The sequence below is a fragment of the Schistocerca cancellata genome, chromosome 2 (assembly GCF_023864275.1).
Source record: "Schistocerca cancellata isolate TAMUIC-IGC-003103 chromosome 2, iqSchCanc2.1, whole genome shotgun sequence".
NCBI lineage: Eukaryota > Metazoa > Arthropoda > Insecta > Orthoptera > Acrididae > Schistocerca > Schistocerca cancellata.
The window spans coordinates 163,471,657-163,485,842 of record NC_064627.1 but is presented as its reverse complement, the minus strand read 5'-3'; the positions used below and the strand labels follow the sequence as shown (position 1 = coordinate 163,485,842).

Below are 14,186 nucleotides of genomic sequence, written 5' to 3'. Positions count from 1 at the left end.
TAGTTCGCAGTATACCATGTGAGAAAAGGGCAAGCTGAGTATCGCGCGAGCGATACTTCCTAAAACCATGCTGATTCGTGAACATAAGCTACACAGCCTCAAAAAATTTCATATTCGACCTGAGAATATTTCAAGAAATCTACAGCAAACCTAAATTAGGGATATTGGTTTGTAATTTTAACTTAGCACCTGCGTAAGATCGTGTAGGGCCCCCACGAGACGCAGAAGTGCCAAAACACGACGTGGCATGGACTCTACTAATGTCTGAAGTAGTGCCGGAGGGAATTTGACACCACGAATCCTGCATGGCTGTCCATAAATCCGTAAGACTACGAGGGGTTGGAGATATCTTCCGAACACCATGTTGCAAGGCATCCCACATATGATCAATAATGTTCATATCTGGAGCGTTTGATGGCCAGCGGAAGTGTTTAAACTCAGAAGAGTGTTCCTGGAGCCACTCTGTAGCAATTCTGGACGTGTGGTGGTGTAGCACTGACCTGCAGGAATTGCCCATGTCCGTCAGAATGCACAACGGACATGAATGGATGCAGGTGATCAGACAGGATGCTTACGTACGTGTCACCTGTCAGAGACGTGTCAGGGATCCCATATAACTTCAACTGCACAGGCCCCACACCTTTACAAAGCCTCCAGCACCTTGAACAGTCCGCTGCTGACATGCTGTCTCCATACCCGTACACGTGCATCCGCTCGATACAATTTGAAACGAAACTCGTCCGACTAGGTAACACGTTTCCAGACAATACTCCAATGACGGTGCTGACGGGGCCAGGCGAGGCGTATAGCTTGGTGTCGTGCAGTGATCAAATGTACACGAGTGGGCCTTCGGACCCGAAAGCCCATGTCAACGATGTTTCGTTGAATGGTTCGCACGCTGACACTTGCTGATGGACCAGCACTGATTGCACTTCTGTCACGTTGAGCGATTCTCTTCAGTCATCGTTGGTAACGTTCTTGCAGGATCTTTTTCCGACCGCAGCGATGTCGGAGATTTGATGTTTTAGCGGATTCCTGATATTCACGGTACACTCGTGAAGTGGTCGTACGGGAAAATCCCCACTTCATCGCTACCTCGGAGATGTTGTCCCCCATCGCTCGTGCTTTTCCAGTCGCTTGGGTCTTTGTGCTGGGTGAGAGATTCACGATAAATGCAAGTTAGGTAAGGGACCAATGCCGTAGTGAATATACCGAAATGAAACTAAGTGAAATACAAGTTACCACGTTCACACTTACTTAAATCTTGATAACCTGCCATTGCAGCAGAAGTAACCGAAGCTTACAACTGCGCCGGACACTTTTTGTCTTATATTGGCTTTGCCAACCGCAGCGCCGTACTCTGCCTATTTACATATCCCTGTATTTGAGTACGCATGCCTATACCAGGTCTTTGGCGCTTCATTGTTTACACTGGAGTCATCTGCGCCTTTTTCCAGTCGCTTGGGTCTTTGTGCTGGGTGAGAGATTCACGATAAATGCAAGTTAGGTAAGGGACCAATGCCGTAGTGAATATACCGAAATGAAACTAAGTGAAATACAAGTTACTAATTTCTTGAATAATCATTTTTACTTACAAATTTTCACATTAAATGTTGAAAGTGTGTCTCCCCCCCCCCCCCCCCCCCCGCCGTGTTGTTGAATACACAATTCAGTTCGTCTAATCATGTTTCCAAACACATGCTGTAACATTTCTTCTGTAACAGAAGCAGTGACACTGCAGTTTTCAGTTCATCGATGGATTTTGGACGGTTTTTGTAGACAGCTGCTTTCGTAGCACCCCAGAAGAAAAAGTCAGGTGGTGTTAGGTCAGGCGATCGTGGAGGCCAAAGTCCCTGTGAAATTATGCGATCACCAAAAATCTCAGCAAGCAGTGACACAAACGCGAGCTGCATGCGCGGTTGCACAATCTTGTTGAAACTAACCATTCAGTATTTCACTTAACACAAGTTCTCCTGTGAATGGGTAACAGAATATCTCTGCAGTATCGTCGTGAGTTAATTGTTTCGTTGAAAAACCCAGGCAGGCGAATAATCATACAGCACGCGCGGCTAACAATCATACGGCACTGCGGAGAGACTTTTTGAACACCCCGTATTTCCACTGGGTGTAGGCTGCCGAACTAGCTGCTTAAGACAGTTCTCAGAATACGCGTTCAAAAGTATTTCGCGGGACTGACTGACTGTACCCCCACAATGAAACCACGGAATCGGGTGGCCGGTAAAACAATTACGCTCGGTTTCGCCTACACCTGCTACACGAGAACAGATAACTTCACTGTCGCACTCAACTTCGACCTCACCAAAGAGAAAGTTTGTCAACTGCAATGAGCACTCCTTCTATGGTCTCGAATCTCTTTTTTCGATATACGTTCCAACTCGCTAAATATCTCAGAGCTTTCCACTTCGGGTTTCAGCCAGCTCTCGGTCCCAAGAATAATTTGAGCGCGAGAACTTTCGGAGGGCAGTAAATTCGGGAACTTTATTACGAATATTTCGGCACTTTAATGATAAAATTATGACAGTCGAAATGTCTTTATTCTGAACGCCATTTTCCTGCTCTTGCTGCATATGTACAATGGCTGTTTCTCCTCAGAGAGGCTGACACCTTCACGTACAGTCCAATATTTCGTACTTTTCCTTCATAGCATAAAAAGTCACTACGTCCACATTAGCCGAGAATTTTTAATAACAAAATATGCCCTGACAAATCAAACACGTTCAAAAACGTGTACTGCGTTTACATGGGGGAGAAATATCTCGTGGAAGTGGAAATCCAACACCAAGAACCGAATTTCTAGAATCACCGTGTGTACACGAACAGAAGCGGTACAGGGAAACCAGTTTATGAAATCCGGTTTTGGGTGCCCCACGTAAACATAGTAACAGGGCAAACGACCCGCTGAATAGGTCTGTATCTATGAGAAGATCCAACAGACTGCCGTTCTCTCCGCAGCCCCGTTCGTATGCGTCATTCTGCGGCCACGGAGCTCTCGCCGAGCGCATTTCAACACGACCTGTCTGGGGAGGAACCGGAAACAGCGGCAGGCCTGTCGCCGGCACGCACTCTGCCGCGGACGGAAAGCTCAAACAAATACGCTGTCCGGCTCTAAACGCAGGCCTCCAGCCTCTGTCTCGTTAAAGCAGCCACCTACTTACAATAGGGTGTTATGTGCCACGGGTGTCTGACACGAGAACAACCTTGAACATCTCGCTATACATATACAACATTGCAGCACATATTCCATGCCTGCCACTGGATAGCTATTAACATACAGTTCTGTTACTCAAGTGGAACAGATTGTTGGTTCATCATCTCTGCACAGGAAACATTTGAAGGTATATTTATCTTCAATTGGGGCAGTTGCTACCAAGGGCACCCATACCATAGTTTATGATACGTTGCAGAAACTAAAAAATTCATTCTATCTATTGTAGCAATGTGACATATGGGTAGCACGCCCAGAATGCAGCATTTGATATAACTCTGTCACTTCAGAAAAATCATCCAATTCTGACACATCTACATGATTACTGTGCAATTCACACTTAAGTGCTTGGCAGAGGGTTCATTGAACCACAATCATACTATCTCTCTCTCATTCCACTCCCGAACAGCGCGCGGGAAAAACGAACACCTAAACCTTTCTGTTCGAGCTCTGATTTCTCTGATTTTATTTTGATGATCATTCCTACCTATGTAGGTTGGGCTCAACAAAATATTTCGCATTAGGAAGAGAAAGTTGGTGACTGAAATTTCGTAAATAGATCTCGCGGCAACGAACGTCTTTGCTTTAATGACTTCCATCCCAACTCGCGTATCATATCTGCCACACTCTGTCCCCTATTACGTGATAATACAAAACGAGCTGCCCTTTTTTGCACCCTTTCGATGTCCTCCGTCAATCCCACCTGGTAAGGATCCCACATCGCGCAGCAATATTCTTGTAACAGAGGACGAACGAGTGTAGTGTAAGCTGTCTCTTTTGTGGACTTGTTGCATCTTCTAAGTGTCCTGCCAATGAAACGCAACCTTTGGCTCGCCTTCCCCACAATATTATCTATGTGGTCTTTCCAACTGAAGTTGTTCGTAATTTTAACACCCAGGAACTTACTTGAATTGAGAGCCTTGAGAATTGTACTATTTATCGAGTAATCGAATTCCAACGGATTTCTTTTGGAACTCATGTGGATCACCTCACAGTTTTCGTTATTTAGCGTCAACTGCCACCTGCCACACCATACAGCAATCTTTTCTAAATCGATTTGCAACTGATACTGGTCTTCGGATGACCTTACTAGACGGTAAATTACAGCATCATCTGCGAACAACCTAAGAGAACTGCTCAGATTGTCACCCAGGTCATTTATATAGATCAGGAACAGCAGAGGTCCCAGGACGCTTCCCTGGGGAACACCTGATATCACTTCAGTTTTACTCGATGATTTGCCGTCTATTACTACGAACTGCGACCTTTCTGACAGGAAATCACGAATCCAGTCGCAAAACTGAGACAATACCCCATAGGCCCGCAGCTTGATTAGAAGTCGCTTGTGAGGAACGGTGTCAAGAGCTTTCCGAAAAATCTAGAAATACGGAATCAACTTGAGATCCCCTGTCGATAGCGACCATTACTTCGTGCGAATAAAGAGCTAGCTGCGTTGCACATGAATGATGTTTTCTGAAACCATGCTGATTACGTATCAACAGATCGTTCCCTTCGAGGTGATTCACAATGGAAGCAGAAATTAGTTACCTGCTGTTGATTGTATTCTACAAAAGTTATACCAGCCTCCAAAAGGAGAAGGCAAAATCCTGGCAAGACCTATTCTATATATTGTAAATGACACAAATGGTGAACAAAAATAACTTTTAAAAATCCATTTAAACATTACATTCATTAGTTTTACCAACTCGTGACTAAATTCAGTTTCCAACATATCCTGAGCTTCAGATTATGCTACAGATTCACCAGCAAAAAAGTGCTCTTATCAGAGCACAAAAGATATGCTCCTGCGTAAAACATACTACCAGAAAAGTGGGGTACCAGCTGCCTTATTCTACCTCTCTCAGCACCTTTAAAAATTTTGGCATGTGAACATACATTCCTCCCCAATGCTGCTCTCTTTTCTCACTGTCACCATCTCTCTATTCCTTGTGGTTAATGACGCAGACCCTGTGTCTCATTATCATGTTTCGGAAAACATTAGTAGTGCAATATATAGTATAGAATCAAAATAAATATTGTTTAAGTTCTGTTATATCTCTGTTTGTGTACATGTAGCATCATGTCACCCAACACCATTACATCGTGGGTCAGAGACAATTTCTGGTACCGGCAGGTTCAACCAGCCTGTAAGTTCCAATAGCCACAAAGAAGTCACAAACTCGTACCTGATCAAAGCATGATACAATTAAGTCCAATGTATCAAAACATGACAATAATCATGCCAAGGTAGAAAAACAAGGGATCTTTACAATTCGCTGTCTGTTACATGAATATTTTCTTGTGATACTAAGTGGCGAACAATATCATAGCTCAAACAAACCTTTAGCATTTTATTTCTCTATTAAATGTTCTGAATACCTATTTCTCTCATTGTTCAAGTGACAAACACTATCTTTTGCATACTTGTGCTTTTGCCATCTGACCATTAAACTACTATAACTAGAATAAACAGATACTGTTTCTATGCATAGCAATAGTAGATCAAAATGGATTGTTTCCTGTTTATATTTTTGGGACAAAACATTATGAATTTATCAATTGTGTGTGGTGTATATCATTTGGATCAAATTGTGCCTAGCTCTGTAGAATGTAATTAAACATATACACAAAGTCCCTCAGGATTATAAGTTGACAGACCAGCAATTATGGATGCTCCACGTGTGAGCTAGTTACACTCGAGCAAATACGATGAAAGTCGTGAAATCTCAAAACTACATCATTCACTGCAAAACTAACAAGTTGGCCCCTCCAGACTCAGGTCCTGAGTAAGTTCTCGGTAAAGTATGTGCCCTCTCCAACTCAGGTATCACAAAAACCCAAACAACAGAAACTCCACGTAGGAGCTTCCCACAGCACATAATACACAGTTTTCATGGCTGTATTGTATGTATTTAATCTTTATTAAACAATATGGTTGTGGGTTTCTTATATGGAACTACTACAGCAAATCTGTCTCTCTCTCTCTCATTGCACACCTATGAAGCTCTGTTTTTAACAATTTAAACATTACAGTTGGAGCCAGTGATGATGGTCATCAAGTTTAAGCCTGTTGTCTGCAACCACATCACATGTTCTCCAATAACCAATTAGCACTCAGTACTGTTCTGAGTCCTGCTGTGAATGTCACAGCCAATGCAAGCATGAAATGTGATCACAGTAACTTATTTAATGCATTTTTATTCCATTTGTTGTGAGCTGTCATCTCTGATGTTGATCATAAGTGGCAAATTCTACATAAGCAAGCAAGAGACATAATTTGCAAGATACGTGCCTTCTTCATGTGAGTAGTACATGTAGATATGTACTGCAACTGTCACTTGGAACCAGCAACAATGATGCCTGTGGCTCAACCTGCACGAACTGCCATCATTTGTGTAAATGACTATAGCCAAAATAATAGCATTATTTGGTTGAGGAATATCAATGCAATATTGTTATGTTTCACTCACCAGTGAAAGCACTGAAACAGGATAAGCTCTGCGGAGGGCAAAACTTGACAGCAACACCAGTTACTAGAATTACATTGCAAAATTAAATAACCAACCCTTTTATGAGCACCACAGTACGCGTCATTATGAATCCCCGGGTCTTATCTTTTACTGTTCACTAAACTTACAATTTCACCAGAGTTGGGTCAATCTCTTCCCTCAATTAATATACGCAATTTTCTGTTCCACAATACATGGACTTTAAATTACATAAACTTAACTAATTCCCAGTTGAATGACATCAATGGGTAAAAGTTAAATAGTGGAAGCCCCTTGAATTTTTCATAGTTTATATACAATATATGTACATAATAGGCATCAAAATAGCCCTTGGAGGTTTTCTCACTATTTAATAGATGTTTTCTGAATTTACTTCGCAGTTTAGTTTTTGTGATGAAAAAAGTGTTAAAGACGGCAAAGTGTGTGTATTTATGGCGAGAATGTAAACATTATGCTATGCTACAGGTTAATTTGTTACCAACACCTTTATTACCTGGTATTCACATTTGTTGGCTTCACTAAATCACAAGCAAGGCATGATCTTTGAAGCTTACCTATACCTTGGGCTACATCTACATGATTACTCTGCTATTCACAATAAAGTGCCTGGCAGACGGCTGTCTCTCTATAGTTCCACTCTCGAACAGCATGCGGGAAAAACGAGCACTCAAATTTTTCTGTGCGAGCCCTGATTTCTCTTATTTTATCGTGATGATCATTTCTCCCTATGTAGGTGGTTGCCAACTATGTTTTCGTAATCGGAGGAGAAAACTGATGATTGAAATTTCATGAGAAGATCGGGTCCCAAAGAAAAACGCCTTTGTTTTAATGATTGCCACTCCAATTCACATGTCTGTGACACTATCTCCCCTATTTCACGATATACAAAATGAGCTGCCCTTCTTTGTACTTTCACGATGCCATCCGTCAGTCCCATCTGATGCGGATCCCACACTGCACAGCAATACTCCAGAATAGGGCGGACAAGTGTAGTGTACGCAGTCTCTTTGGTATATCTGTTGCACCTTCTAAGTGTTCTGCCAATGATCACAGTCTTTGGTTTGCTCTACCCACAATATGATCTATGTGATCATACCGATTTAGGTTATTTGTAAATGTAATCCCTAAGTATTTAGTTGAATTTACAGCCCTCAGATTTGTGTGACTTATCCCATAATCGAAATTTATGCTGATTTCTTTTAGTACTCATGTGAACTTTTCTTTATTCAGGGTCAACTGTCACTTTTCGCACCATACAGATATCTTATGTAAATCATTTTGCAAGTAGTTTTGATCATCAGATTACTTTACAAGACGGTAAATGACAGCATCACCTGTAAACAATCCAAGACGGCTACTCAGATTGTCTCCTATGTCGTTAATATAGATCAGGGACAACAGAAGGCCTATAACACTTCCTTGGGGAACGCCAGATATTACTTCTGTTTTACTCGATGACTTTCCGTCTATTACAACAAACTGTGGCCTTTCTGACAGGAGATCATGAATCCAGTCGCAGACCTGAGGCTACACTACAGATAAGTCTGTCACCACAACCACGATTTCTGGGGAAAGGTCCAGTAACACACTCTAGTCCATCACTGAGAAGGGGTGCTATTTTAGCAAATTCACTAAGACACAAGGTTGATAACTAATCATCATAATCAAGTTTAAAATATTTATTACAATGGGCATGAGCATGAACATCAGGCAAAGACTGACTCCTAAGCAAAGGCAGATAATGGAGAACATTCAATATGAGTCATCGGATTTGATCAGTGACATAAGAAACATGCAACAAATGGTGAAAGGACATGGTGAATAGCATGTGATATTAGTCAGGCTACACTACACATTAGTTTTTCACGATAACGAGGTATTTTCTGCTTCACATTAGTTGGCTTTGCCATCTCACAACCAAACTGTCACCTTTCTTCCAAACCCAGACCTCGGTCTATGCTAAAGATCAATTTGTCACTAGACCCATACTTTTTGCTTTCACATTTGTAAGGTTCAAAGATCATACCTTGCTTGTGAGTTAGTGAAGCCAACAGGACTGGGAACACACACACAAAAATGTGACCTTATAGGAGCTCTTAATGTTATGCCAATGGTCACAGCTGATGACCCTTATATTGAATATTCTTCTTGCCCCATAAAAGCATTTCATAAGTTTACTTGGAAATTTTGTGCACTATTTCCACACAAAACAATACATACCCTCCCACCTGTGTGTTGTCATTTATGTGGCAGTCTAAAAACTTTTGTTTTAAAAAATATTCCAGCCACACCATGTAAAGTAAAAACTCATCCCTGTCATTGGTTTTTCAAAAACATGCACAGAAAGATAACCCTTCCTAGTAACATTTCTTCTGCATGTCATTTCATTACGATCTGATGCCATAAAGATGACATTATTAAACAAAACAGTAGTTAACAGTCACAATACCAATTTCTGGAAGACAAAAGAAAATAGTTAACTTGCACCATAAAATTTTCATCAGTTTATAAAATTGTTGTCATGATTGAAACAAAAATTCAAATTCCTCTTTCTTGCAATTTAAGTACTATGGAAGTCTGCTCAGGCAGTAAGTATTTGAATAATATAATACTTTACATTGTGTGTATTATAAACAATGTAATATTTATTTTTAAACATATAAACATTACCATTGTGTGTCATCAAAATTCAAGTAATTATCAAACAATCTATAGGTCTACTATATCTATCCTGCAGTCCCAATTATAGGACAATTATAGGACCCAAACAAGCAGACACGCATGATTGGATACATGCTTTATGCTCCCAACACACAGCCACTGCACTCATACTGTGCTGCAGAACAGTCGCTCACAGCTATGGTGTACTCTTTTAAGTGTTCACAAGTGAAACTGGGCAAAGGTAAGGAAGAAAAAATGGATGAGAAATATCTTGTAATTAATCTGTATAAACACCACAAATTCCTCTCTGAAATTGCCAGTGCAGTCAGCTGAAGCAAAACTACAGCTTTCTCCATTCTTCAAACAGACAAATAGTGTTGTCAGTAAGCCAAGATGTGTTGATCCTTCTACACTTACTATTAGGGACAGAGGCAAATAACAAAAATGGTGAAAGAGAATCCATGGGTGATGGCATCTAAGATTAGAGGAAGCTTGAACAATATTTTGGCACCATGGTTAACACAAGAACAATTGAACGGCTTTTAAATAGTGTCAGATAAAACACTCATGATCCTAGGAGGAAACCGCTTGTCAATCAGGTGAATCACAAAGAGCACTGATGAAGTTGTGAGGCTTCGATTTGTGCATAACACACCCCACACCTTGAAGACACTATCCCCAATCACTAAGAGTTAAATCCTGTACAGAATATCTTGAATGAACTCCTAGATCGTGTTACGAAACATCACATCAGAAGCAAGAAACATACGAAAGAACTTCTTAAAAACATGTACAGCCAATGCCCAAAAGAAGTAATTCATAGCAAAGGGACGATAACTAAATACTACCTGTTCTTTGTTCGAATGCTTTGTCCAGATGTAAACAAACTATTTTCGTTCTTTTTGATAGTGGAAATATGTTTCAGATGTTATGCATGAGTGTATATATTCAGCAGAAAACTCAATTTGTTTTTGCATCAGTTGTATTTTTGTTTACTTTCTTTGCATAACTATAGAAATGATGGAAATAATAAATGTTTATGTTCGAATTCTATGTCGGCCTCTGTATATGCCTATGCTCCCCTTGCTGTCTGAAAACAGATATTTTCAAAAGGACTTATAGTAATAATTCAGACATTCCCCCCCAAGTTCATAGATGACTTTTATTTACTTTTAACATTTTAGTTTCTTCGCTGCCGATATTTTGTCAATTGTAATAGGCTAACGCACGCACATTACACGGACACCAAATGTATAGCGGCAACTAATAAAGCAAACGGGTCCGCACAACCTCCCCTGAGACACACCTTGTATGACGCCATGTGTTTTTCACGCTGCTTGTCATTCACGATTAAACGAAGCTGTGTTAGTGAAAATTGAAATATGTCATATGGTTACCTTGTACACCTGTCCGTAAGTCCCATGGCCAACAACTTCAATTAGCTCAAAGATACCAGCAGGATCCTGGAACAAAACAAGTACTTCAGCTATGGATGCGTACACCACTTTAAGGCGTGATCAACCTATTTTATCTTTAGAACCACAGCAGAAGCTTTCCCCGAGTATGTCTTCGTAAGGATATAAAACAAGTAACTCAATATACGTCAGAATTGTCCGGAAAAACGAAAAAAATTCTGTACACACGAAACTTGCTGTCCACTTTGTGAGTCAAGTACACTGTCCCCTTACATTTACAGATGCATTTGTGATACAGATAACACCACGTGCACTAAAAACAAATTTACTGTTTACAAACTCACCTTTAAAGCATTCAAATCAATGTCATCTAATGAGCAGTTTACACTAGGTGCCAGGTTGTGCGCCATCTTGAAATATTCTATGAATACAAAACACTCAAAAGAGCAATGCTACGGGAAAAACGAGCAATCTCTCTTCACAACTGATTGACCCAGTATCGGAAAGTTAAAGGCTTCCGAGAAACCCTACACACTTCCGCTACCTATGCCAAAAATGCGTCATGTTTTCACAAAACATCTGATAATCACTATCTTGCCATCTTCCATTTCTTCCACACCTCACCACAACGCTCCGTCCATGACGTCACCTAAATGACACAAGTACGCATGGTCATTCTCGATATACTGGTGCGCTCGTCGATTTTGTAATATCGATACAGTATATCGTTTTCCATTGTTATTTTGGTGGCAACTTTAAATTAAACGCTTGAAATAGCAATTCAAACCAACATATTTTACAGTTAGACAAAACAGAATTAGCACTACTACTCTGAAAATAATATTTTCTTCCGAGAATAAATGCTTTTATTTATTCGAGGCTGGTACACAATGCAAAGCCAATGTGCAAGTTTTCTTATTCATACAACTCCTCAAGTTTTCCCTTGGCTTTGCGCAGCAAGGTCATAATACACTGCACCAATGTGGCCATGTAATTATGTAATTTCATACAGAAACTGTTTCAATATGAGACCGGGATACAGTAGCTTACACTTTCAATCATTATTTTGTAAAAATTGTGTTTCCTCTGCAAGGAAGTCACAGCAAAACGCCCATGAAACTCTTACAGAAAATTAATTATGGTGGAGAAATGGTTTCTCTGAAACAGACCTTTCTGAAAGCCCAGTGCAAAGAAGTGTTTTGAGAATTTGTCTTCTATTATTTACCTCATCATATCCACATGGCTTGTACATATTTACTTTTTTTATGGAAATATAATTTTACTTCATATATAATCAAAAATATACCTACACTACATTTCACAACTGTTCTACAAGAACAGACCTTCAAGGAGGAAGTGAAACATACAATTTTCATTTAGATTAATATGCAGTTATTTGTCTCTATCAATGAAATTGTTATTTTTGTGGACAAAACGCAGCCTGAATTACTTTTTTTATTTGCAGTCTTAAATTGTGACCTATACAGTGCTTTGTTCATAATATTATAAAAATATCTCTGTTTTCTTCTACAACACAATGTCAAATTCTGTCATTACGTTATTACTAAGCGTAAATAATAAAAGATCCCTTTTAATAAATTTACGATAACATGAGAACTGTTACCCAATATACTGTTGGACCAGTGCTCTAAAAAGTTAAACGGAGACAAGCTCATACCTATGTAGTGAATCACAGGATATTCTTGCAAAATGTTTGGTGCATTCACTACTAGCAGTAGTTGTTGCTGTCATTTTATTCGTCCTTGAATCACTTTGCAATGTTCTTGGACAGGTGATGACATTTAAGTTTAAGAACAAACACACATAATTTGTATATACAGGCATTAACATATTTATATCCTTAGTTTGATAAGGACAGGACAAGTAGTTGGATGACAAAGATGGGAGATGGAACAAGTAGTCAAATGTGACCTTGTAGTAACAACTTTCATGGCAACTGACCAGAGTAATTTCTGGAAACTATGGAAAACCAAAATCTGTATTTAAATCTTTCACATCTAAATACTGTTCAGTGACCAATAAAATGTTCACTAATCTGAAGAGCTTTGTCAGTAATGTACCTCATGTCATCTAGAATTTCATAAGTGAAACTGCAATTCAGACTACTGTCTGCATCCTCAACTATTGTTACACTATCTTCTTTACCAGTATGATGAGGTCCCATTCTCTGAGGAGCATAGGGGACAATGCAGGAGATCCGCACCACTGACTAGGCAAGGTCCTAGCGGAGGTGTTTGCCATTGCCTTCCTCCGACCATAATGGGGATGAATGATGATGATGAAGACGACACAACAACACCCAGTCATCTCTAGGCAGGGTAAACCACTGACACCACTGGGAATCAAACCCGGGACCCCTTGCGCGGGAAGCGAGAATGCTATCGCAAGACCACGAGCTACGGACTCAATATATAACCTATAACCAGAGCTTTGAATTTAGAACCATTTATTTTAAAATTGAACAAGAACCATCATGCTGTAAGAATAAATCTATCTAGGAATTATGTACTAGAAATGTTGGGACAGAATTTACACAAAACTTGCTAGCTTTTGGAATAAATCCTTTGCTGAGCTAGACTACAATCTCTCTCTCTCTCTCTCTCTCTCTCTCTCTCTCTCTCTCTCTCTCTCTCTCACACACACACACACACACACACACACGTGACCTACATGCTGTCAGCTGGACACACAGTGCCGGGATTGCATTTTGGCAGGTGGACTAGGGTGGAGTCGGGATTTTGACATGTGTAGTGAGTCAAGGGAGAGAGGGGTGGGAGGCAGAAAGAGAGATTTGGGGTGGATAGCAAGTGACTCAGAGGGAAGCATCAGGTTTCCTGGCTAGGAATAAATGATCGAGGAGCGACAGGTGCGCAGGCTAGCCATATGATGCACAGGAGCCAGAGCCAATGAGGAGCAGTGTACAATGGAGATGATGTGGATTTGGAGGGGGTGACAGGAGAGAGGTATAGGAAACTGTTGGATGGAGGGTGTGGGGACAGTGGGTTATTGGAGATTAAGGTTTGGAGAGTTACAGCAGTGAAGGATGCGTTCCAAGGATAGCTCCCATCTGCTTAATTCAGAAAAGATGATGATGGACTGAAGGATCCAGACAGACTGGGGTGTAAAGCAGCCACAGAAATTAAAAATGTTCTGCTCAGCTACATGTTATGTCAGTGGATGGTCAAATTTGTTCTTGGCCACAGTTCGGTGGTGGCCATTCAATCTGGTGGGTGGCTAACCTTAATGTCCATTAACCCACTGTCCCCAGACCCGCCACCCAACAGTTTGTCGTGTCACCCCCTCCCAATCCACATCACCTTCATTGTGCACCACAGCTCACTGGCTCTGGATCCC

General features: G+C 40.7%; 1 protein-coding gene across 3 annotated transcripts in view; it reads right to left on the bottom strand.

The window, feature by feature from the left end:
* LOC126161451 (serine/threonine-protein kinase mig-15) overlaps nucleotides 1-11,445 on the bottom strand; it is a 327,531-nt gene extending 316,086 nt beyond the window's left edge. For all 3 annotated transcript variants that reach the window (XM_049917269.1, XM_049917270.1, XM_049917271.1), the window contains exons 1-2: nucleotides 11,156-11,445; nucleotides 10,794-10,859 (exon numbers count right to left, since the gene is read on the bottom strand). In XM_049917269.1, the coding sequence (XP_049773226.1) occupies nucleotides 10,794-10,859; nucleotides 11,156-11,221 (132 nt within the window). In that variant the 5' untranslated portion in view covers nucleotides 11,222-11,445. The remainder of the gene's footprint in view (nucleotides 1-10,793; nucleotides 10,860-11,155) is intronic.
* Between the last annotated feature and the right edge of the window lie 2,741 nt (nucleotides 11,446-14,186).